At 36.0% G+C, this 27,101-nt stretch overlaps 2 protein-coding genes across 2 annotated transcripts in view; one reads left to right on the top strand and one right to left on the bottom strand.

Annotated features, from left to right (window-relative positions):
- Nucleotides 1-331: 331 nt before the first annotated feature.
- On the bottom strand, nt 332-16,202 carry LOTGIDRAFT_138889 (hypothetical protein; the record flags this gene model as incomplete). Its single annotated transcript, XM_009049166.1, has 19 exons — nt 332-476; nt 1,133-1,225; nt 1,824-1,963; nt 3,004-3,215; nt 3,915-3,990; nt 4,786-4,918; nt 5,149-5,248; nt 5,721-5,865; nt 6,237-6,464; nt 6,881-7,027; nt 8,559-8,652; nt 9,336-9,421; nt 10,191-10,317; nt 11,312-11,398; nt 12,376-12,585; nt 13,650-13,717; nt 14,602-14,741; nt 15,299-15,419; nt 16,068-16,202. The coding sequence occupies 19 exons, from the start codon at nt 16,200-16,202 to the stop codon at nt 332-334; spliced, it is 2,487 nt and encodes an 828-aa protein (XP_009047414.1).
- Nucleotides 16,203-17,536: 1,334 nt separating this feature from the next.
- Nucleotides 17,537-27,101, top strand: part of LOTGIDRAFT_225036 (hypothetical protein) — a 9,970-nt gene continuing 405 nt past the window's right edge. Inside the window, exons 1-12 of the mRNA XM_009049167.1 lie at nt 17,537-17,652; nt 18,809-18,930; nt 19,419-19,509; nt 20,027-20,085; nt 20,490-20,557; nt 21,667-21,713; nt 22,454-22,559; nt 23,664-23,796; nt 24,407-24,564; nt 24,857-25,028; nt 25,298-25,399; nt 26,209-26,289. Coding sequence (XP_009047415.1) covers nt 17,601-17,652; nt 18,809-18,930; nt 19,419-19,509; nt 20,027-20,085; nt 20,490-20,557; nt 21,667-21,713; nt 22,454-22,559; nt 23,664-23,796; nt 24,407-24,564; nt 24,857-25,028; nt 25,298-25,399; nt 26,209-26,289 — 1,191 coding nt within the window. The 5' untranslated portion in view covers nt 17,537-17,600. The remainder of the gene's footprint in view (nt 17,653-18,808; nt 18,931-19,418; nt 19,510-20,026; nt 20,086-20,489; nt 20,558-21,666; nt 21,714-22,453; nt 22,560-23,663; nt 23,797-24,406; nt 24,565-24,856; nt 25,029-25,297; nt 25,400-26,208; nt 26,290-27,101) is intronic.

Consider the following 27,101-nt stretch of genomic DNA (forward strand, 5'->3'; position numbering starts at 1 on the left):
CACACAACAGTTCTGTTCTTGGGTTCATAACACAGGTCAATAAAACTGATATGAACTCGTACCAACAATGCAAGGTAAGTCATGGTCAATTAGGCTAATGTAATATGAAATTCATAACACAGGTTAATAAAACTGAGATGAACCTATAGCACAGGTTAATAACTATGCAAATTAGGTCATGGTTAATTAGGCTTGTGTAATATGCAATTCGCCAAGGTTTGAGGAATATCAAATCTGGCAACTCATTTCTTAAATTTCATATAATATAAACACTTAGTTAAGATATATGAAATATGTTTGAAATATAAACAGAAACACTATATAAATATTACTATTGTACGTGGGATATAGAGTAGGGGACGGAGCTACTGATATCTAGGAAGAAATCTCCCTCCTGCCCGGGTCTGAACGTACAGGGCATGATATTATACACACCACCTGGTAGATTGTTTAACTGTAACACACAATATCCTGGTCTGAAATTATATAAATCATTCCAAATTTCAATTTATTGTGGTGAAATGAAAATACCAAAATCAAGGGCTTATTCATACCTCATTCGATACCTCTTGTGATTATCGTGTTCACAGGGTCAATGTTGTGAATTTCTGTTCGATATTGGGTTTCTCTTGTATCTACTACTTTGGAGAGTGGTGGAAATGGAGAAAAATTGTCAAGATTGATCTTCACAACTTAACGACCTTCACCTTGACCCTATGCAAAGATAGCAGGAACTTTAAATGAGGTTAGATATCAATTCCTTATCTTTTTTGTTTCCTGATATTTTAGTCTACATTGTAATCTAAACAGTTTTCTTCCAAAGGTTTGTCCCAAGGATGTTTTTTTTCATCCAATCAAAACCTATTTCTTGATAAAATAAGGAATTATGGGATAGCGAAACCAAAATAGGCTGTCATATTGCTTTACTTAAGATTTCAATATCCCACAATTCTTTATCTAATCAAGATTAAGGTTTTACATGACACACTTTGATTGGTTAATAATACTACCTTTTGGAAGAACCTTTGGCAGAAGACTTGTAAGATTACCATTGAGATAAAAAATATCAGGAAATGAAAAAGATACGAAATTATAATTTAATTTTAATTAGATTGAGTATGACAAATCTTACCTGAAATCTCCCGAAGGTTTTTTCTTAATAGATCCTGGTGAATTAGGTACATTGTCTGTTACACAGACAGCCTGAATACCAACACTGTACGATCTAAAATAGTCAACATCATTCTGTTATATCATACTTCTTTTTTCCTTCAATGTCCTGATGAGGATTTTATACCAGAAACATGTAAGCAGTATGATATGATTATAAATCATAAATTATAGACCTGTCACACTGGAAAGGCGTCTTTATTGAGTTGCTAAGACTCAGTACATTTTCGGTTGCTGTAAAATCGCAAATGGTGGCGTGACCGCGGTGTTATAGCATAGGTCCATTTCCTCGAAATGACATTTATTTTAGATAAACAATCCTCATCAGGACAGCTATATAACTGACCAGAACTCATATCATGCTGCTGACATGGTTATGATAAACAATCCTCATCAGGACAACTTTTCCTTTTGAACACTAAGCATACAAAAAACAAGACATTCTATACCATGAACTCCAAGTTATATAACTTAAAGCATACACCAACGTTATGTGAGATCACCTGGTAACAGCCACTTTACCAGCTGATCAGGTATTTAACAGCTAATAATGTGGCTGGTAGAGTCAGAACTTGGGTGAAAGGTGTAAGGAACTTACTTGTGACCTCGGAGATAGACTAGCATAGGAGTGTGTCTAAAGAACAGAAACTTACTTGTAAGCTCTGAGTTCAATTAGTAAAGAATTATCTGTTCTATTATTGTCTATCTTTATTTGGTATATTGGGTTGTTTTTGTGTGTATCTGGATAATTAGAACAACCCCCAGCAGTTTTAGTACTCCACTTTCCATTGATCTGAAATACAAACAGAAAATTACTTACTCACTGCTTCTATGAAAACAAATCAGTGCATGGTGCATTTGAACTCAAATAGATGAGTAGGGGCCTGTAGGGAATGGGGCCTTGCCCCCAGGATTTTTTTTAAATATATGCTCTCCTGCATTTTTTTCTAGGGGTGGGGCCCTTGGACTTGGTTCAACCAGTCCCTGTGGTGGTTTAGCCACTGCTAACAACAAGAATTTCAGAGTTTCACATCCTCATTTGCTGACGAAGACGGTTAATACCATGCAGTATGCATTGAAAGAAAGAAACAACTATATTTTACAAGGATAACAACTTAGGTTCACAATTAATTCTTTCTACCAGCTGGGCCTTGGCTTAACCTTTTGGCATTGATCTTTTCTGGATTATCGGTACCCATTGACAGCTGGGTGGACTGGAATTATTAGTTAAGATGACTTATCTAAGGTTATCAGACATTTTCACGCTGATCGAGATCGGAACCCACAGCCACCATTCACTTGTGATAACCATGCAAATGACGTCATGTAAAGAACCAACACTCGAACCGACTGAACTATAGAACCTCACAATATTGAGGGAAATTTAACAGCATTAAGCTAAGATTCCATATATGCGTCATGCGGATGCGCTGCGACATAAATTGCCCTTGCGGATCCGTCATGTGTCAAATATCATTCCATATGTGTGTTAAACGTATGCGTTATCTTTCTTTTGACGCACGGACTTCTAGACAGATGGATGCTTTGGTGCATAAAAAATACAGGGAATCCCCACAAAATACGTCACATTTGGGAGATCTCCGCGCGGAAAGGCGTCCGGATGCGTAAAAAATTGCTACACCCGGCGATTTTTTTTTTTTTGACGCATGACGGAGATCATTTGACGGATACCGCTTCTGCATATATGGAATCATACCCTCTTAAACCAACAATTTCGATTTTTAACGCATGACAGATGACGCATGACGGATCCGCATGACACGTATATGGAATCTTAGCTTTAGCCTACAAATAATATCTAAAAATACCCACATGTTTCTCAAACTGAGTAAGATAAGGATCAGTAAATTTGGTGAGTTTGAATTCAGCTGTAGAGTAAACACGTAGCGTGTATCTTATTGTATTGTTCTTCTCATACTGTGATATCACTAGTGTATAGAGTGATGTCCCCTTGGGTTCAACTAATTTACATAAATAATGTGGACTATTTATTTTCACTCCATCTTTATACGGTGGTGGGTCGTCTGAAATACAGAGTACAGAGTTCCATGAGAGCCAAATAGTAGGTGCAGAGAGATTCCAAAATGGCGGAGGAGGGAATAGATGGGAACATTTTGAATGTGCCATATCTGTTTTTATACCATTAGATTGGAAGCAGAAGTGAACACACAGAACCTGTTCAGAACTTTCCAATCGAGCGCTACTATTGCTGATGACATCCAAATATGACCATTTCAGTAGTGGCTCGTAAAACGATAAACTTTAAAAAAAATCATTAAAAATCTTTAGAGAGTTTCTGGAAATATGAAAAAACAGATGGAGGAACAGAGGGGGGAGGGCTTGATTGGTGAGTTCTGTACGTTCGAGGATTCACAGAATCAACCAGACGTTCAATAAAACAAGTTAGAACAGAGTTTAGAACACATTACATGTATGCCGAAAAAAATAGTAGGCGAAGACAGAATTCAAAATGGCGGAGTAGGAAATAGATGGGAAAATTTAAAATGCGACATAATCCGTTTTCATACTGTTCAATTGGGCGCAAAATTGGAACAAACAGAATATGTTCAGAACACTTTAATCGAGCGCCTCCCACAGGGACACAAGTGCAGACAATGTCAACATAGAGATATGTGCAAATAAAATTAAAAATTTTGTTCTGATTCCCTCTTTTCAAAACACTATGAACTATTGGAAGAAAAGATTATTAAAATGATACTTACAAGGATAAAAAACCTGATTGCCGCCTGTTTTATAAACTAATACTGTAATGAATTCTTTATTGTCAGCAAAATCAGCCTGAAATATAACATAATATTTTCTCATGTACATGTACACAGACTGATCAAGGGCAATAACTCAATACTATATCATTTATTTCTTTGCTTGCAGCTTAAAGTGATACTACGTCTTAGAATTAACATAAAATTTAAGAATTTTAAACTTGGCCAATAAGAGCCAGTAGAAATACCTGGTGTCATACATAACATAACAGGATCCTCTTATAATCCGATAAATCCAAAAAACTTAGTAATTATCCATAAATATTCAATAAACTATTGAAAAACGCTTGATATCAAGATTAAGCATTTTTCAATAATTACTTACCTGGTAGTTTTATGAATTTTCTAGATTTTACAGGGATTCTGTTGTAACTTTATGACACCAGGTAAGCTAACTGATGAATATATACTCATATTGACCATTTTGAGAACATAAATTTTATGTTCATTCTAAGACGTAGTATCATTTTAAGGTGGTGTCCACAAAGATTCACTGATTATTTAGAGGATCAACTAAATTTGAAACAGTTATAACTGAAAATGCTTTGATATACCTTGTTCGATACCTTTCATGATTACTGTGTTTACAGGGTTAATGTTAGTTATCGAGAAAAATTGTGGACACTGATTTTCACAACTACTACAACCTTCACCTTACTTATAAAGTTGTGAATATTGCCCAAACTTTTGTGCTTGAGTTACGGAATTGCAAGAAAGTCGTTAACACTATTTTCACGGCAGGTATCGAATGCAACATAAGTCTTTATCCACACTGCTTACGACTCTAGAGATTAAAGAAATATAACTCTACCTTATCTGTAATATGTCTAGTCAATAATATCCAGACAGCTGAAGACTCAGGTGATTTGATCTCAAGTCTGTATTGAGGATTGTCACTGATATTGTACGAATCTTTTTTAGGTCCCGATTTCGCCGACCAGGTACTTGAAAAATAAACGAATTAATATTAAAGAGATTGTAAAGAGTTTTCTAAATTTTTTATGTGTATCGAAGACACTGATAGCATCAATTTGCACATAAAGAATTTAGAAAACTCTTTACAATCTTTAACTTCCAAACAATATTTTTTTGTGCAAGATTGCACTGTGAATACTTCTACGCCAAAGGTCGACTGAGGTTGACATTGAGAAAAAAACAAAACAAAATGGCTTACTTGTGTAAACAGGTTGTGTGTGAAAATAGATCTGGATTCCAGTTAATATAAAATACGTCATAAAACCGACATATAGATTCATAATCTATCCAAAATACACCTGTATCAAGACAAAATATAAATCATTTTAGTAAAGACCAATCTAATCAAAATTAGATCACAATTTCATTTGGTCATTATTTTTGGGCTGTCTCCATTGTTAACTTAAAAGGTCACATATTGTTGAAGTTCATTTCAACACAGGTTGTCATGTAAATCTTGATCATTTGATAGAATAAGGAATTATGGGATAGCAAAAACCCAAAGAGACTGTCATATCGCTCTACTTTAGGTTTTGATATCCCACAATTCCTTATTCAATTCAGTTCAAATTTTCTTTGGAGAACTCTCTCAGACACTTCAGGAGAGGTGTGTGACTATGACACCTCCACGGAGTAGCCATCTTTTGAATTTCAACCGCGCCAGTTGTCTCCCCATAAATCAGTCTGCCCCCTTTTTGTACCCCATGTCTCGGGAGGCTGGCACCATCACTACCTGAAAAGAAGTCGCATATATATAGATGAAGGACCTACCATTGTCATAGAGTTGGGCAGATTTGGGATCATAATTTAAAGTTTTTTGTAATTCTGGTGTCCAACTTGTATCATCGTTTTCACTGTATCTTCCTTTCCATCGTAAATGATTCCAAGGGTTTTTTAACATAAATAATTTCTTGCCCTGGAACAAACAGCAAGTTAGTACTGGAATTGCCAAAATGACAGCTAATTTGCACAAATATACTCTCAATGGTGGCACTCGATTGGTGAGTTCTGGACAGGTTCCATCTGTTCCAATTCTGCCTACAATCGAACTTTTTGAGAGCGAATACGTCACCTTCAAAATGTTCCAACTATTTCCTTCTCTGCCATTTTGAATTCTGTCTACAACTACTAATTTTTCAGCACACATGTTCAAACTTTTACTTAACGTTCTGTTGATTCCATAAATCTTGAACATACAGAACCCATCAATCGAGCGGCCCTTAGTTACAAAAAATAAAATGAAACTCTATGAAAACTAATTTCAAATTTTTAAAGAAATAACAGTACCTTGACCTCTCGTATATCCAACATGGCGTACGCATGAGTCGGTACTAGACCAGCTCTTTCACCTTCTGCTTCTGATATTTCACCAGTTGCCACAGAAACCAGGCAATGTCCTTTATGGAATCTGTCTAACAGACGCTTGAATTCCTTCTCTTTGTCGAATTCTGGTGAATTTAGTCTAATAGCCACACGTTCTGGAATCCAACCCGTTAAAGCATTCAGATCTATATTCTAAAAATAAAATGTCTGACAATTAAAGGCTGTTCAATCTCTATGGTTTTGGTTCATTCAAATTATTCAACATAAGAACATGACCCAGTCTTATTAAAATAAGATAAAATTCCATTTTTACTACCGTATATTTCCGAATATAATGCACACCTGTGTATAATGCGCACTCCTTCCTTTTCCCATTAAAATCAGGAAAAATCCATTTACCCATGTACAATGTGCACCCCTTTTTTACCTTTTATTTCTAATTCAATCACTTCAGTTAGGGTCTAAAGACTGGCCTCTTGAACATTCGTCAGTTTGATGATACAGCCAATCGAATTCCTGCCCTCTTCAACACTGGGATTTTATGACACAAACAAAAGATGCATCTAGTGTCTAGTATCTGACTCTGAAGAAATTTGTGCATAACTTACAGAATTTGAACCAGGAAAATCGTAACCTCCCATTACTTTCATGTAAGCCTTCTCTAGGAGCGATACCCATAATTCATTTTTATTATTCGAGAAGGAGCACAATAATTCTCCACGTTTTCCCATTGGTAAAAAATCATCTATCACAACCTAAAATTTATTTAGAGAAATAATCTATAAAATATTGGAATAAGAGGGCACAATTAAAGGGATTGTAAAGAGGTTTTCGAAATTTTGTATGTGTATTGGGGACACTAATAGCATTAATTTTCATTATTCCAATTTTTAATCAAACGTCTGTGGTTCCTGCGATTCTACTAAAACTAAGTGTTTGGTGACGTCACTAATCGCCAAGGGTCTTATGTGATAAAGCATATTTTGCGATTAAAAACTCTCTTTACAATCCCTTTAACTAAGAAAGATTGTGAAATTTCGTAGAAATAAAAAAAGATGTAGAAATATCACAAACCAAGTAAAAGTGAACATGCTTAAACAGATAGGACTTATAAAGTATGGATAAAGTATAAACAAAGTATGGATAAAGTATGGATAAAGTACAGATAAAGTATGGATAAAGTATGGATAAAGTATGGATAAATTATGGATAAAGTATGGACAAAGTACAAACAAAGTACGGATAAATTATGGATAAATTATGGATAAATTATGGATAAAGTATGGACAAGTATGGATAAGTATGGATGAATTATGGATAAATTATGGATAAAGTAGAGATAAATTATGGATAAAGTATGGACAAAGTATGGACAAAGTATGGACAATGTATGGATAAAGTATGGACAAAGTATGGACAAAGTATAAATAAAGCATGGATAAAGTATGGACAAAGTATGGATAAAGTATGGACAAAGTATGGATAAAGCATATGGATAAAGTATGGATAAAGTAAGAATCCATACAAGCAAGACCAACCAAGTAAAATAGAACATGCTTAAACAGATAGGACTTATGAAGTATGAACAAAGTATGGACAAAGTATGGATAAAGTATGGACAAAGTATGGACAAAGTATGGACAAAGTATGGATAAAGTATGGACAAAGTATGGATAAAGTATATGGATAAAGTATGGATAAAGAAAGAATCCATACAAGCAAGACCAACCAAGTAAAAGAAAACATGCTTAAAGTGATAGGACTTATGAAGTATGGATAAAGTATGGATAAAGTATGGATTAAGTAAGAAACCTTACAAGCAAGACAAACGAAGTTAAAGAGAACATGCTTAAACAGATAGGATTTATAAAGTATGGACAAAGCATGGACAAAGCATGGATAAAGTATGGATAAAGTATGGATAAAGCATGGATAAAGTATGGATAAAGTATGGAGAAAGTATGGAGAAAGTATGGACAAAATATTGACAAAGTATGGATAAAGTATGGATAAATTATGGATAAAGTATGGATAAAGTATGGAGAAAGTATAAAGAAAGTATAAAGAAAGTATGGATAAAGTATGGACAAAGTAAGAATCCAAGCAAGACAATTCCGTTAACCAAAATCTTGTCCAAAGTATGTCAAAATCAAGAGTAAACGTTGCATAGTAGTCGACTCCTCCAAGGACAAGTATCGTCAGGTGTTTGGAAAAGAGTAAGCATGATCTGCATAGTCCGCCACAGGTCAACATCAAGTCACTGAACAGGAGGAAGGAGTTACTCACCTTTCTAGGAACTCCATTGATATGTAATTTGACCATATATTTACCACATGGATTATAAATTGGTTCTCCATTTTTGTTTTGAGGGTAAATGATGCTGAAAATATAAAACACAGTTTGTTTTGACCTTCTCTTATGATGACCAAAACATAGGTCTCGCAAGCGAATACGCCCACCAGCAGCTTGATAAAGAGCTAAATGTGAACTGTAAAACAAACTCTATATTGTAGCCTGTAGAGTGAGCACGAGCCAAAAAAGTGAAAAAACACGATATCAGAGTTTTATGCGATAAAATCATCGGAAAATCACCAAATTCAATAGTGCACATCTTCATAATGATATTGACACAAATATAAAAGATCAAAAGAATCTATAGAGAATTGTAGCCTGTAGAGTGAGCATGAGGTAAATGTGAACCGACAGGGGCAACCACGATATACACCCATACTTACGTATAATTGAAATTTTTAAACTTTGTTAAAATGAGCCTTTGTTCATCAGTGGACTTTCCTGGTGTCATAACTATACAACAGAATCTCTCTATAATCTAATAAATCTATAAAACTAAGTAATAATTCATTAAACTAAGTAATTTTGAAACATGCTTAGAAGCGTTTTTCAATAATTATTTAGTTTAATAGATATATCATCTTATATAGAGATTTTATTCTTTAGTCATGGTACCTGGTAAGTCTAACTGATGAATATATACACTTATTGACCAAGTTTAAGACTTTAATTTTATGTTCATTCTAAGAGGTAGTATACCTTTAAACCTACCTAGTTATCAATTTCTTTTTAAATCTGCGTTCATATTGAGCACTAATGGCTAATGAAGCCACAAAACTACAATCTGATACCACAGTCTATAATATAAATATAAGTATATTCTTAATAAAAAATCTGTTCAAGCAAGACAATTCCGTCCATCAAATATCTCTTATTTTGCTTATAAGGTGTTTAGGTTTGTCAACTCAGCATCCCTTTCAGAGAGTCCACATAGCTAACAACATTTATTTGGTAATAGGTTTTGTCAAATCAACACCCCCGAGACTCCACATTTTTAATAACTTGACATTCTTTATTTAGCAATAGCTAATATTTTTTATTTTCTAATTATGCCAACTTGACATTACTCCCAGAGAGTCCACATTCTTAATAATATTACTTTTCTATTGCGGTTTTTATCAGTTTTTATATTTAATATAGCCACTTCAACATTCATCACAATAACCTTTTGACCTAACCAGATGATCTCTGCTTTATCCAATCAAATTCCTCCACTTTCTCACAAAATTCCTAAATGAAGTGGCTATATTAAAAATAAAAGCTAAGAAAAAAGATCTGAATTATTACAAAAAGATAATGGACCACAGCCATACACGCCCACCACGGCATGCGGATGGTAAATATTCAAGATTTTGGGGCAAGGGCAATAACTCTGCTTCTAACGGTCGAAAATAGCTCAAATTTGAACTTGATCTTCGTTTTATGAATATGTATACACATACCGAATTTCATTTGATTCCATCAAAAAATCTAGTTTTTAGAGCGTTTACAAGCAAATGTTGACCGACCAACGGACAGGGACAATATATATATGGGCGTATAAAAAAGAAATGGCTTCTTACAAACCTGTTTTATACTAAAACTTGAAACAGCAAAAATCATCTTTGGATCATCACAAAACTCATCTGGTCGAACCCAGCGTGAAAAATCACGATGTTGTTTGGGTGATAAGGCTAGTTTACCGTCTTTATCTCTGTAAAAAGACAATTAGTAATCAGACAACCTGGTTTTGATATCATAGAAGTCTTGAAAAGTTTACCTCATTGCAAACATAATTATCTAAAAAAAAAAGGTATTGAAAATTAGCCCAAACAAAATTTAGCTGTATCAGCTAAGAAATCTTGAAAAGTTTACCCCATTGCCAAGAAATTCATGAAGCGTAAAACTAAGAAAGATGTTGTGTATTTTAGTGTTTAGCCCCTTAAGAAAAGCAATACCATGAGTTAGCAAAGATAGTACCATAAAGCTAAGATTCCATATACGCGTCATGCGGATCCGTCATGCGTTAAAAATCGAAATGGTTGGTTTAAGGAGTATGATTCCATATATGTGGAAGTGGTATCCGTCAAATGGTATCCGTCATGCGTCAAAAAAATTGCCGGGTGTAGCGATTTTTGACACATCTGGACGCCTTTCCGCGCGGAGATCTCCCTAATGTGACGTATATTGTGAGGATTCCCTGTATTTTTTATGCACCAAAGCATCCCTCTGTCTAGAAGTCCGTGTGTCAAATGAAAGATACCGCATACGTTTGACCAACATATGGAATCATATTTGACACATGACGGATCCGCAAGGGCCATTTATGTCCGCATGACGCATCCGCATGACGCGTATATGGAATCTCAGCTTTGGACTACGTTTCATTTTAAACTTTCAAGGTTTATTAAACCTGCACAGCCTGTAGCAAAGGGGGTCTAGGATTCTCCTAATTAACTGGGTTGAAAAATCTTAATGCACATCTCTACTCTAGTAACAAATAAACCCCATAATTCATAGTCAATATTTAGACACAGAATCTGCATGATAAGCTGTGATTGGTTGAAATGACAATCAATAGTACACGACCTTGGTATAAATCTTGTTAGATTACAATGGAGACAAACAGACGAAAAATGAAAAAGAAACAAATTTAACCATTCCCCTTTCCTATCTCAGGTAGAGAAGAACTACACAAATAAACTTACGAGAAAGTGACTGGAAGAGCAAATCTATCTTTGGTATCCACATCCATAAAAGGCACATATTCTCTCCCATTTATAAAAGATGTATTTCTGAAATAAAATGTTAAAATAAATATAATTCTGTCTTGTGTTTTATATCAATCGGTGTTCGATTGCTTAAGACTTCAAGCCATATACGCCCACCACGGCATTTGGATGGTAAATATTCAAGATTTTAGGGCAAGGGCAATAACTCTGCTTCTTACGGTCGAAAATAGCTCAAATTAGAACTTGATCTTCGTTTTATGAATATATATACACATACCTAATTTCATTTGATTCCATGAAAAAATCTAGTTTTTAGAGCGTTCACAAGCAAATGTTGACGGACGGACCTTCGTTTCATGAATATGTATGCACATACCAAATTTCATTTGATTCCTTCAAACACTCTAGTTTTTAGAGTGTTTACGAGTAATTGATGTTGATAGAAGCAAATTTCATTTGATTCCATGAAAAAATCTAGTTTTTAGAGCGTTTACAAGCAAATGTTGACGGACGGACGGGGGTGCCGACAATATACGTCCACATAGAGAGATGTGGGCGTATAAAAATCATTTGCATTGCCAAGCTGTGAAGACAGGCAATGTCATGCAGTGGTCAATCAGGAAAAATTTGATTGCTTAATAACAAGACACATAGAAAGTTAAAGGGATTGTAAAGATTGTTTTCTAATGTGTATCATGACACTGATAGCATCAATTTGTACCATTCCAATTTTCAATCAGACATCTGTGGTTCTTGTAATTCCACTAAAACTAAGTGTTTGATGACAACACTAATCAAAAGATACAGCATATTATGTAATTAGTGATGTCATCTACCACTTAGTTGTAGTGGAATTACAAGAACCACAGATGTCTGATTGAAAATTTGAATGGTGCAAGTTGATTCTTTCAGTGTTCCAAATACACATAAAAAAATTTAGAAAATTTCTTTACAATCCCTTTAAGAAAACTTCTTTATAATTCTTTTAAGACTAGAATCTCTCAGTGGGTTTTTATGAAATAGACCCAAAACCCTCTCACCTTAAAACTGCTATTTCATCTTTAGTATAGCCTCCACTTCCTGAGTTCCTCTGTTTAGGTTGGGACGGAGATCTGGGGTGAGATATGGAGGGGTCATCCTCAGGGTCAAGGAACCCTAATGGCCCTGGAATGACCCTACGAGGGGTGGGGTTTATTTTTGTTGCTGCCATAGTAGAGACTAAATCAGGCTTCTTTTTCAATTCTTCAGCCCTAAAATGGGTAATCAAAAATTTAAAAAAAGTTTTAACATTTAGAGTCAATAGATTGATCAATCATGTTCGTTCCTCAGACGTGATGTCGTGGGTGACCGCTTGAAACCTCGTACATGCCATATTTGGTCATTTTGACTTTTTGATACCGTTTGAAAGCTTGTAAAAGCGCGGATCTTGTGATCAAAACCTTGTATTCTTTGCTTGATTGTAAATAACTCAAAAAGCACTAATTAAATAACACGTATATAAACAGTCAAATTTAAAACCTCGTAAAATATATTATTATACGAGGTTCAATGTTCCTTTTCTGCAGATGAAAATGAAAAACCTCATATACTGTATTATTATACGAGTTTTTGGTTCAATAGGCCTGAGATCTCAAATTGTTATACAAGGTTTATATTTTCAAAGAATGAAGACCACGTATAGCGGTAAAAAAAATAATAAAAAAGATGTTAACAAAATACACGTACAAATAGTTTTTTGCATTTTTTTCGAAAAGTAATTCTGCGTCATATATCGTTATACAAGGTTTCAAGCGGTCACCCAAGATATATGGATGTAATTTTTCATGGTTTGGGCCAAACAAGTAATGCCACTTTTTGTCGCATTTGATCCCATTTTGTGTCTGGCCAAATCTTATTAATATTTTTTCGTAGATTTATACCAAGGTCGTGAACTGTTGAGGTTCATTTCAACCAATCACAGAGCGTCATGCAGAATCCATGTCTAAATATCGACTATGAATTGTGGGATAGCGAAACCCAAAGTAGAACGATATGACTACCAATACTCGCTTGTAAATGTGATTCTGATTGGTGGGAGAGTGGCGAGTGATTGTCTGCTATAAATAGCTTGAAACATCACCAGTACCAGACCTAGGTAAAAATCTTGTTAGATTACAATGGAGACCAACCAAAAAATTTAACAAAGGTTAATTTGACGAACATTCAAGAGGGCAGTCATTAGACTCTAACTGAAGTGGCTATATTAAAAATTAAAGTTAATTAAAAACCGAACAAAAGTTTGGCCTTATCTTAATTAGACTGAAGTCCTACCCACCTGTCTAAAGCCTGAGTGGCCAATTCTGTCATTTTAGACTGTAGAGAGGAATCTGTGGTCCCATTTTTCTGAAGAAAAAAAAAAACAGTTGGACTGAAATACTGAGAAAAGAAAAGGTCATGTGTACATTTCAACAAACTTGGAACCATTGGGAAAGATGTGACGTAACTAGGGTCATCTGAAATTTGGTCACAGTAAAAAGGTCACATGGTACTTTGGTCACAGTAAAAAAGTCACCCGGTAATTTGGTCACAGTAAAAAGGTCCATGTTAATTTGGTCACAGTAATAAGGTCACTAAATTACTGTGTGACCTTGAGACCTTATCATTGTGACCAAATTACCATATTACAGTGACCAAATTACCGTGTGACTGTATTACTGTAACCAAATTACTGTGTGACTGTATTACTGTGACCAAATTACTGTGTGACCATTTTAAAGTGACCAAATTACCGTGTGACTTTTTTACTGTGACCAAATTTCCAGTGAGCCTCAGAACTAGAAGTTTTTAGGACGTTTCTAAACACATGATGCAATAAGTATTAGGCACTCCAATGTGAGTGACCGCGGTGGCTTAGTCAGTTAAGACGCTTTCTCGCTAACCTGAAGGTCCAAGGTTCAATCCCGGCATAGGTGAAGATAATATCACTGGATTTTTCAACCCGGTTTCACCCTATCAGTGATGCAGGTAAGAGGGGCTGACATGGAAAAAGCATCTAGTCTTTCGGATGGGACAAGAAAACGAGGTCCTGTGTGCTACAGACTGTGCACGTTAAAGATCCCTCGACAGTTGGAAATCGAAAAAGAGCAGGCTAATGCTGCTGTCCTGGCAAAATTGCCTTCATTGCACCCTGCATGGCGTTGCCCGTCTTCATTAGCCCACATGGTACAGAAAAGTAGGACTCCATTAGTTTCATTTCATCTCCTGGAAAAAAAGGCTAAAAAACTCACAATTTTGATAAACAATTCAACAGCCTGTTTGTAAAGATCTATGGCGGTTTCTGTATTCCCAGCCTCATCTTCATCAAAACCTTGATTCAACAAAAACTTGGCACGGTCTACATTTAACTGTTCATCTGATTTAAAAGGTGCTGCTGGTTCGAGTCTGGCTGCTGATTGAGTACTATTCACTGAAACAACAGCAATTTTCTTTTAAAAGGGCAGTATGCAAAATTTTCATTATCAAAAACGTGGTAAATTATACCTGAAAATATTTCTAAAGTATGCTATTCATATCTATATATATATCTGAACTGAATTTGTTTTAAATTGAATTTGTACTAATACTACAGTTTGGACTAGTTTTGGTGTTTGGTTTTATAATGACTCGATATCATTAGTTAGAAAACTTAGGAGACATAATTTTCTACAATTAGGCGTCAATTTTACAAAACAAAAACACTAGAAAGGATCAAACAATGAAATTTTAATTCAAATCTGGTCAATATCAACCCTTTGAACCGTGAGTGTAAATGTAATAAAACGTCATATACCCTAAACTCCAAATAATATAAGTAAAAGCGTATGATGTGTACTTTGTGTGATGTTACAAAAAATGACCAGTTGACCAGCCCCTCAGATATATATTGCATAATTTTGTGGCCGGTAGGCTTGAGAGAGTGAAAAAACTAAGAATTTCTCATAAAACACGATGACTTACCCATTTGTTTCAGCTGTTCAGCTCTAGAGGTATATTCCTGTACTTTACCGAGAATGTTGGGAATTTTAGACCCGGCTTGAGACGCTAAAAACAAGGCTTGTGCTGCCTCCTGGAATAAATCAAGTATAATATTTGGTTTTGTAAGTATGAGTAAAAGCCTACCCATTGGCCATGGTCGCCATTTGCCATTTTCGGGGATTGATTTGGAACTTGAATATACATATGTAGATAGTCTTCAGAAGTACAAGAAATGCAAATGCAGAAGTGATGAGTTGTCATTTTAACATTCAACACGGATAATTCTGGACACACATGAATTTCAAGGCTCAAATGAGCTGAGAACACTATTAAAATAATAATAGTTTATTTTTCATAGACCGTTACATAAAAATATCTCAACAGTCTTTACATTGATTAGGTTAATAAGAAAAATAAGTGATAAAAATGAAAAGACTTAAGAATTATATAAAATAATATGGTATCTAGTTATAATTGCTTTTAATTAAAATAATTTCTAAAAATCCATGTTTTCAATTGCCCTTTAATAAAGTTGTATGTGCAAGGGGCTCTCAATTTTGGCGGGAGACTATTCCACAGTGTAGGTGCATATACCTCAAAAGCTCTGTCTCCATACAGTTTGCTGGTTATATTATTACTGATTAGCTTAGCTTAAAAATTTCCTGTTTCTTAGAAGATTTGGAATGATCGGTCAAACATCTGCAACCCTGTCCCTTTAATTAGTCAATACAATACATACTACATAATAAAAGAGAGCTGTGTCATATTTGCCAGCCAAATCACACTGAACAGCCAGTTTAGCCATTGATATCCCATCTTTCTCCAGCTCCGAGACAATAACCCCATTGACCCCTGAATATGGGTCACCACTCATTATCTGTCATCCACTTCCTGTCGGTTATTGATGTTTGTAGAATGTACTTCTACTTGGCACCAAGTAACTATCTGTTCAGCTGAAATAGTGAATAAAAATTATGACTATGTAGTTTAACTATAAGAATGACAGATGGAACTTTTAAGATATTTTCAGGTGAATAGGAACCGTTTTAACCAAATTTGTGTTGCTGTTTTGACTATTAAAATTTGTTACCGTTTTGACTTGTTATTGTTTTAACTGGATACCATGGGAATATCACCCTTAGCTACGAATGTGTACTGTTGCTGTTTCGCTCCTCCCACCTTCCTGTTGTGTTGTCAATGTGAAACTTGGCAGAGAGGCACTTATAGTTCTATATGTCCTGAATAATTCAAACGCTTCTTTCCATCTTTAATTTATGTAGTGGGAGAGACAGAACAGTAACAGAGCCTATCAGTCAGTCCTACTAACAAGAAACAGTTGCTGGGGTCACGTTCACCAGCTTGTATGACCTAAGTCGATGGGAAAACCGTTTAATTTAAAGCAATTGTCTTTCAGTTTCACAATATTTATTGTACAAAATCAGAGGTCTAAAGAAATCATAGTAAAAAAATGTCGTAATAGAGTCCTACACGATTGACAGTTTCTACAATGTAATGTCAGGCTGTCGCAAAGTTCATTTCATCAGAAAAGTCGACATAAAATACCTTTCTTTTCGTAAAATAATGACTAATTTTTTGTTTTTCTTTCGTAAATTATTTACCCCGGAAGTAAGTACATTTGTGTTTTCCCATTTTAGAGAGTTTTAGGTTCGATGGCCTAGTTCATACTGGATAATCAAAATAGGGTCTAAAATATGGGAATGGACTTTTTAAAGGGACAGTTCATTCGACATAGGATGGATCGAAGTATGGTCATAACGATTAGTCATTGTAGATTATTCTGACATTTATATCTTCGACTGGATCTATAAAGGTGTCGAAAAATCCCAAAGATACCTGATCTTAGTTTCCCAGCTCTGTAGAAGCTTCTCAACAACTGAAATAGGTAACAGAAAAAGGTTGAAAACCTTGCCTTAAGTGCTATCTTTGAAGGTTAACCTCCGTTTTCTAAACTATTTACTGATGAGGATTGTCTATTTGAAACAAGTAGGGCACAGAGGCAATGCTGTTCAACCGTCCAAGGCTACAGTGTGTTTTGTTAGAATTAACCCTGACACATTATAGAGTCATATAACCCTATTTCCCTGACACAAATCTCGACCAATTTAATCCCCGACGTCTGTTAAATTTCTCAGAGCAAATGAACCAAATATTACTCGATAAGATAAAAAAAAATAAATAAGATTGTCATCACGCCTAAAAATTTACCGAGATTTTATGTACCAATCAGTTCTGGTCTAGATCTCAAATCAACATGAAGGTTTTGATTGTTTTAGGGGTTTTCATTGCCACGACAGCCGCTGTTTGTAAGTATGCCACACTGCACATTCATGGACGCGTTCGCCATCCGTTTGAATAATCGCACCTTAATGTCAGAAACCCCAGAATGTGTTTACTTAAAGGGATACTACGTCTTAGAATGAACATAAAATTTTAAAATTTTAAACGTGACCAATAAGAGCATATATTCTTATATATACCTGGTGTCATAAATAACATAACAGGATCCTTATATAATCCGATAAATCCAAAAAACTTAATAAATATGCAATTAGCTATTGAAAAACGCTTAATATCAAGATTAAGCGTTTTTCAATAATTACTTAGTTTCATGAATTTTCCAATTTTCTAGATTTTACAGGGATTCTGTTGTAACTTTATGACACCAGGTAAGCTAACTGATGAATATATACTCTTATTGACCATTTCGAGAACTTAAATTTTATGTTCATTCTAAGACGTAGTATCACTTTAAGTGTAATAGTGTTCACAGTTCACCGTCGAAACGCTAGCCTTGAAATACAATATGTCCATTATTATCCGCGTTTAAAAGTTAAAATGACGACTCGTCTTTTCTTGAGACTCTGTCATGTGTAGAAAAGTGAGACATGTATTGGAATAGAAAGTGAAATTCCTAGTTTGAAGTAATTTTAAATGAATTATACGATTTTCGTACATTTCTAGCACTTCTGCAGACTACATATACATATATTCAAGAACCAAATCAACCCCCGAAAATGGCGAATATGCCCTTTAAGATTGTCCAGCCTTTGATAGATATTTTGAAAATAATTGTCGGCTGATATTCAACTTTCAAAATATCTATCAGAGGCTAGAATAGCAGCAGATGTATCGGACTATCATGACCCTTATAACCACCAGAGTTCATCTCGTGTCGTTGTTTTGGATATGATATCCTCATCAGGACAGTTGATTTGGGACTAATTGGTTTATAAAAGCTATTTGAACAGTGAACAGAGCTCATCTGCTCGTTCCGTCTTATTTTATTTTAAATTTAACCACTTAAGATAGGGTCTAAAGACGGGCCTCTTAAACATTCGTCAGTTTGATTATACCGCCAGCCAATCAAATTTCTGCCCCCTTCAACGCAGGGACTTTGTGAAGCGAACAAAATTCTTGATGTCAAAATTTCATGTATTTACCTTTCTTATTCGTGTTTAGCTCCATTTTATGAAAAATATGTCAAGTTTTTCAACGAGACTCTACCAAACAGTCCGTATCTGATGAAACTATGGAAGGAACATCGGGCAAACTACACCAAAGCCGTGGAAACAGCAAATAAGGTGGGTGTCAAATACAAATAGGCCTACACACATTCACAGAATCATAAGATTCTTCAAATGGACAGACAAAAGTTGTTCCTTGCTGATAGAAAAAGTATTTTGAGGTCTTTGATATTTCTTTGAGTTCAGCTAGCAAAGCGATTCGTGGAATTAGATGAAAGAGTTGTGTCATATCATATTTCATGAACGAAAGACGAGACGTCCGAATTGGGTCAGAAAAGGACCAGAAAAGACAAAAAAATCGAAACTAAAATTGCGCCAAAGGTCGTGCACAAATTCAGGAATCATAACATTTTACATCAAAAAAAGAATATTTTTAAAAGCTTTCATTTGGTCAAATCATAATTTTTTTCTTTATTTTTCGTGTACACAGATCTAATTTATAATGATGCCGTCTATGAATTGATAATTTTACACCCACCGATAATTCTGAACATATTATGTTGTTTTCGTAATATAACAAGCCATATCTTTTTTTCAATTTTCAGAACACTAAAACCCGAGCCATCCACCGTTACCCTGTACCCAACTTCAACTGTCATACAACCACACCATGGGGTGGCCGAGAAGCTTCTTCGGGTAAGTTGGGATGGGTGGAGTCGGGGGTTGGGGTATATATTTTTAATTTCAAATCTTTGTGCATATACACCATTTCATGCGATGAGCAGTTTTCTTTTTCAAAGTAAAGGTATTGTAATGTTTTTTTTTTTTAAATCTTTTATGTGTATCAAGGACACCGATACCATCATCAATTTACACCATTTTATTTTAATCAGACTTCTCTGGTTCCTGCAATTTCACTAAAACTAAGTGATCGATGACGTCACTATTCGCCTCATGTGATAAAGAATATTTTGCAATTAGTGACGTCATCAAACACTCAGTTGTGGAATTGCAGAAACCACGCACGTCTGGGCTGGCTGAAATTTGGAATGGTGCAACTTGATGTTATCCCCGATACACAGAATTTTAAAAAAACGCCGCCTTAATATCCCTTTAAAAGTACTGCATGGCTAACCACTCGAACTCGAACTTGACATCATTTCAGAGAGTTCACATAGTTTATAATGTTAATTCAGTTTTATGAATATTTCAGTTCATCAGCTTCACCCAGGAGATATTAAAGTTGTTGCCGCCCTTGGCGACTCTCTAACGGTAAAAACTTATAATTCCGTTGACCTATAATTACACTCTTAGTTCAGATAGGTGGTATCATCGTGTCCAAACCACAACCCCATTCGTCATAATTCCTGTGGTTAATAAGACCATGTCAAAACCCGTATTTGGTATAATAATATGCTATTTCCATGGCAGTCTCAAGAAAGACGAGTCGTTATTTTAACTTTCAAACGCGGTTAATTCTTGACACACGTGGATTTGATGGCTCAAATTACGACGGTGAGCTATGAACACTATTACTGATTAGCTTAGCTCAAAAATTCACGTTTCTGATAACAAGGAACGATTGGTCGAACGGGTGGCGAAATTATCCCTTTAAACAGTCGACAACTGACAGCTGATACCGATAAAAGGAGGCTGATTTCTGATTTTAATTTCAGGCTGGTAATGGAATTGACGCAACATTTATTCTAGATGATCTGATAGAATATAGAGGTCTATCGTGGAGGTTAGTTATTCTCTCCTAGAATCTCTTTAATTCAAAACACCAACCAAAAAAATACTCAGTACATTAAAGGGATTGTAAAGAGGTTTGATAGCCTCAATGTGCACCGTTCCCATTTTCGATCAGACGTCTGCAATTCCAATAAAAACCACGTCTTTGATGACGTCACTTATCGCAAAATATTATGCTTTATCACTCGAGACCCTTGGCTTGACGTCACCAAATACATAATTTTAATGGAATTGCAGGAACCACAGACGTCTGGTTGAAAATTGGAATGTTGTAAATGGATGCTGTCAGTGTCCCCAATACACATAATTTTTTCAGAAAATCTCTTTACAATCTCTTTAAAGGGACAGTTGCGGCATTTTGAGGGGGTGATTTTAGTCTTGAATATATGAAAATAGTCTTCAGAAGTACTAGAAATGTACGAGAATCTCATAATTCCTTCAAAACTATCTCGAACTAGGAATTTTACTCACTGTTTCTATATATATGTATTTTCTATATATCACAGAGTATCTTAAAATGACGAGTCGTCCCTTTAAGAGGATAATTTTCACTATAAGTGAGACATTCTGGAATATTGTAAAAGACATAAGTCACTAGGCTAAACTGCTAATACCGAACATGATAGATTATAATCGGAAAGAAAAGAAAATTGAACCATTCATTATAAAACCTTTTTTTCAGGCAAATCGTATCTCATATTATATAGGTCTTCTTCTTTGTCATCAATCTAAATACAAGAAACCCTATCTCTATATGTGTCTTACAGTTACAGTATACAAAACAACGTAGGATTCTTACATGGAAATAACACACACGACCGTAGTTCACGGCCATTTTGAATTTTTGGCCTTCAAATCCACGTGTTTCCAGAATTATCCGCGTTTGAAAGTTAAAAAAACAACTCGTCTTTTCTTTCTGCCATATATAGAAATTTCCTTCAGTTGGAAGGAATTTTGCTATTTTTCGTACATTTCTAGTACTTCTGACGACTATTTACATATATTCAAGACCCGAAATCAACCCCTGAAATAGCTAATATGTTCCTTTAATATCCAATAACCTCATAGCCCATAAAACTCTAATTCCATTTTATATTTCAGCATTGGAGGCGATGGTTCACTGGATACCGGAGAGCTCACTTTACCTAGTAAGTTCTTCTGACTACACACTATACATGTATATTCAATAAGATTGAAATAGACCCGGTGGTAAGACCATTGCTGGGGGTTCAGGGTTTAATTCTGGAATGAGCCGAGATAATACCTTCGGATTTTTTCAACCTAGTCCGTCCTGGCAGTGAAGCTGGATGGATCTTTGCTGGGGGTTCAGGATTTAATTCTGGAATGAGCCGAGATAATACCTTCGGATTTTTTCAACCTAGTTCGTCCTGGCAGTGAAGCTGGATGGATCTTTGCTGGGGGTTCAGGGTTTAATTCTGGAATGAGCCGAGATAATACCTTCGGATTTTTTCAACCTAGTCCGTCCTGGCAGTGAAGCTGGATGGATCTTTGCTGGGGGTTCAGGATTTAATTCTGGAATGAGCCGAGATAATACTTTCGGATTTTTTCAACCTAGTCCGTCCTGGCAGTAAAGCTGGATGGATCTTTGTTGGGGGTTCAGGGTTTAATCCTGGAATGAACCGAGATAATACCTTCGGATTTTTCCAACCTAGTCCGTCTTGGCAGTAAAGCTGGATGGATCTTTGCTGGGGGTTCAGGGTTTAATCCTGGAATGAGCCGAGATAATACCTTCGGATTCTTTCAACCTAGTTCGTCCTGGCAAAGCTGGACGCTCTGTTTAAAATCGAAAAAAAGTAGGCTGATGCCACTGTCCTGGAAAAATTTGCCATTTGGCATTAGGTCTTGAACTCAATTCATTTCATTTCAGACATATTGAAGAAATTTAACGGGGTATATGGCTATTCTCTTGGAACTGGAGGTCGTGGCGGAAGTAAATCTAAATTTAACGTTGCTGACCCCGGAGATACTTCATAGTAAGGCAACATCTTTCAACATTGAGTGAACAGCTTAGTACTGCATGGCTTCACCGGCAAAAGTGTATGACTGTGCTGCCTGGGGACGGGGAATGGAGGGATTAGATGGGAGGCTCCTGAGACTGAGGGTACAAACATTGGGCAGTCTGACATAATGAGGGGAGTGGGCGGAGGTTCAACTGTCAAGGTCGAATTCAAAATAAGGCACCTTTGTGGAAAGTGTTCCAAAATTGATTTGGGGCAATCTGACACATATTTTGGGTCAAAAACATACGAAATTCATATTGCAGAGAAATGAAGTGGGGGGTACCAATAGGAGTGCAAACCATTTTTTATGTGGGGGAGGGGGGGGGGGGGCGCATCCACTTTGCCCCTCTGGGAATATTATCTCCGGGTATATTACTTTGCCCCTCTGGGTATATTACTTTGCCCCTCTGAGAATATTACCTCCGGGTACATTACTTTGCCCCTCCGGGTATATTACTTTGCCCCTCTGGGTATATTACTTTGCCCCTCTGGGAATATTACCTCTGGGTATATTACTTTGACCCTCTGGGAATATTACCTCCGGGTATATTACTTTGCCCCTCGGGGTATATTACTTTGCCCCTCTGAGAATATTACCTCCGGGTATATTACTTTGCCCCTCTGGGTATATTACTTTGCCCCTCTGGGTATATTACTTTGCCCCTCTGGGAATATTACCTCCGGGTATATTACTTTGCCCCTCTGGGTATATCACTTTGCCCCTCTGGGTATATCACTTTGCCCCTCTGGGTATATTACCTCCGGGTATATTACTTTGCCCCTCTGGGAATATTACCTCCGGGTATATTACTTTGCCCCTCTGGGTATATTACTTTGCCCCTCTGGGTATATTACCTCCGGGTATATTACTTTGCCCCTCTGGTAATATTACTTCCGGGTATATTACTTTGCCCCTCAGGGAATATCGATTTGCCCTTCCGAATATATAACTTCCGGGTATATTACTAGCTACGGGTCTGCTACAAATATATTTTTATTGCAACATATTTTGAGAGACCAGGATATCTGAATAAGGAATTAACAATACCTCGACCAATTCCTCTATGTTTATTATAGTGATATGCCAGAACAAGCTCGTTTGTTAATCGACAGAATGAGGAAAGATACTAGTATCAACTTTTTAAAAGATTGGAAGGTCATCACGCTGTTTGTGGGTGGAAATGATCTCTGTGCCTCGTGCCACGATGTGGTATGTATTTTTCTATATAAATAATTCATTCATATTGTCATCTCCACAATATAAAGCTATTACGAACTTAGTTCTTATACCTTGGCTGTAATAGACACCAGTGGTGGCACCAGCGGTTGAACAGAGCGGGGGGAGGGGGGGGGGGGTGAAAAATGGTTTGCACCCCCAATTTTACAACTTTATTTATAAATTTTTGTGTTTTATACTTTATAAATAGATTTTTCGACAATTTTCTCGAGGGAACCCATCTAATACGCCCAATGAGAGACTGGCGACAGGACAGCTTTTTGAATTCAGCCTCAATTCAGTTGCGTTTTGGGGAGGGCCAATAGGCCATGGCCTTCACCTCGGGCCTGTGATCTGTCTTATTTCGAAGTGAAAATTAAGCCCTCATAATGCTCAAATTCTGGGAGCCTCTGGCAGACCCCTGACCTCAAAAGGCTTTGACCTCGGACAGACGCCTTTCATTTTTTGTCCCCTCTTGGGTTCTTAATACGCCCCCATTTCAATTAATAATAAGCGACCTGAAATGTAGCAAAGTATTTTTCACAAAATGAATGTGGTTTTTTCTCAAAATAATCACAATCATATATTAAGCTTTTGTTTTCAGAATAAATGGAGTCCAGTTAACTACGGTAATAATATTAAACAAGCTCTTGATATGTTACATAACGAAGTACCCCGAGCCTTTGTTAATTTAGTACCAATATTCGACATCGCACCTGTAGCTGCTCTCAGTACAGGTTTCTTGTGTAGTCTTGCCCATATGTAAGTACAGATTGTAAACTATACAGCCCGTGTGTCTTTTTATACCATTTTTCTAAAATTTGACCCCGGTCATGATACCCATTCGCCCTTCAGAAAAAGAGTAAAATGAAAATGGGCCTCCGAAAGAAACCTAGTTATAACACAGCTAGGCTCCTCCCACTCGTTTATACAACGAAAAGCTTAAAGGAAATTCTCGAAATCATGTTGTAAGGTTCATTCATTTGTTGTTAGGCATTGCGATGGATCAGTAGGTTCATTCATTCATGAAACTCGTTCATTCATCCAATTACAGTATGGTGTGCGACTGTGGACATAATAAGAATAATGCTGGTGTTTTGAAGAGTTTAGCTGATCAGTATGTGATACAACTGGAGGATCTAGTAGCTACTGGTATATACGATACCCGGGATGACTTTACAGTTGTTATTCAACCATTCTTTAAAAATACACTACCACCTTCTGCTGTAAGTACTGTATAATGAAACCGCTCCAAATCGCATCTTCTATAAACCGGATTCCGCAAGGGACAAATTGGAAGACCATATAGGGGGAATTATTGCTAAAAATGTGGTTGGGAGGGGGGGGGGGGATCTTCTGCTGTCAGTAGGGGTGGGACAATGGAGGAACTAAATTAATGCCAACCGGTTTCTGAGGCGAAAAAGATCTCTGTAATCCTTTAGCGACATTTAAGGGTAGAGATCACACTGAATAACGGACTTCTTCTGTGTTTCAGGGTAGCAAGGGAAATATTGATATGACCTACTTCTCCGAAGATTGTTTCCATTTTAGTGGAAAGGGTCACGGAGCCGCTGCCTTATCCCTTTGGAACAATATGGTAAGTTTTGTTTATCTATAGTATTTAAAGGATCATCTTCACTATCCGTTTGACCAATCATACCTTAGTTTCAGAAACAGGAATATTTTTAGCCTATATAATCTGTTATAGTGTTCACAGCTTATCACCGAACTTTGAGCCTTCAAATCCTTGTGTGTCCAGAATTATTCATGGTTGAAAGTTAAATTTTAGTGAGATTATATGCCATATATAGAAAACACATATATAGGAATAGATAGTGAAATTTCTAGTTTGAGGTATATTTGAAGGGATTATGCGATTTTAGTACTTCGTAAGACTATTAAAGCACAATAAAGACCCAAATCAATCCCCGAAAATGCCGACTGTTCCCTTTAAATGCGTTCCATTGTGAGATTTCTCAATGTTTTTATCATTGACAGAGCAAAAGGATATTAAGAAATATATTTCATGTTATTTATAGCTTATTAAAGTTATACTACCTCTTAGAATGGGCATAAAATTTAAAATCTTAAACTTGGTCAATGAGAGTATATATTCATCAGTTAGACTTACCAGGACTCAAGACTAAAGAATAGAATCTCTATATAAGATGATATATCTATTAAACTAAATAATTATTGAAAAACACTTCTAAACATGTTTTAAAATTACTTAGTATAATGAATAATTACTTAGTTTTATAGATTTATTAGATTATAGAGAGATTCTGTTGTATAGTTATGACACCAGGTAAGTCCACTGATAAACAAAGACTCATTTTAACCAAGTTTAAAAATTTCAATTTTTTGCTCATACTAAGAGGTAGTATAATTGAACTTTTATTTCAGTTGGAATCGGTTGGTCAGAAACAACAAGAATGGCATTTGGACCAAGAATTCCTCTGCCCTGGAACTCATGTATGTCTGGCGGTAATCAAAGATCCAGGAAAGAGTGCTGGCAACCAAATTTATAAGGGAAATGCCAGGACAGCGGGATTAGTCTACTCTTTTACGATTTCCAACTGTCGAGAAATCTTTAACGTGCACAGCCTGTAGCACACAGTGGCTCGATTTATTGTCCCATCCGTACGACATAGACGCTAATACCGCTGTCCTGGCAAAATTTCCATTATTGCACCCTGCATGGTGTTGCCCGTCTTCATTAGTTCACATGCTGCAGAAAAGTAGGACGTAAAACTCCATTCATTTCAATTTCATACCTTACAAAGCTATCATGCCCAGTTCATTAATTCCAAGAGTTGTAATGAGGTTTTCTAATTTTGTTATGTGTATTGGGGACACTTTTTGTAATCAAATAGGGCCCTTAGATTAGTTTTAGTGATATCGCAAAACAACAGACGTCTGATTGAAAATTGGAATGGTACAAATTGATGCTATCAATGTCCCCGATAAACATAAGTTTTTTTTTTTAGAAAACCTCTTAACAATCTCTTTAATGGGCACTGATTATGGAAATGAGTGCTTCAGTTTGATTGCCTGCAATCAAATTAAAATCAGATTACAGTTTCGGATCTTTTTTCGCCGATTCTTCGTCTCAATGGAGATGAAATATATCAGAAAAAAACCTATCGTAATCTACTAATTGTAAATATTAGATTGGATTGCCTGACATTGATATATGTATATCCTTGTTGATATTGAGTGTCATATTATATGATGTAGGCCTACTCGTTTCTTTAAGAGATATTCTGATTAGTCTGACGGTATGTCCATCATACGTC

This window comes from Lottia gigantea (assembly GCF_000327385.1).
Source record: "Lottia gigantea unplaced genomic scaffold LOTGIsca_130, whole genome shotgun sequence".
Lineage (NCBI taxonomy): Eukaryota > Metazoa > Mollusca > Gastropoda > Lottiidae > Lottia > Lottia gigantea.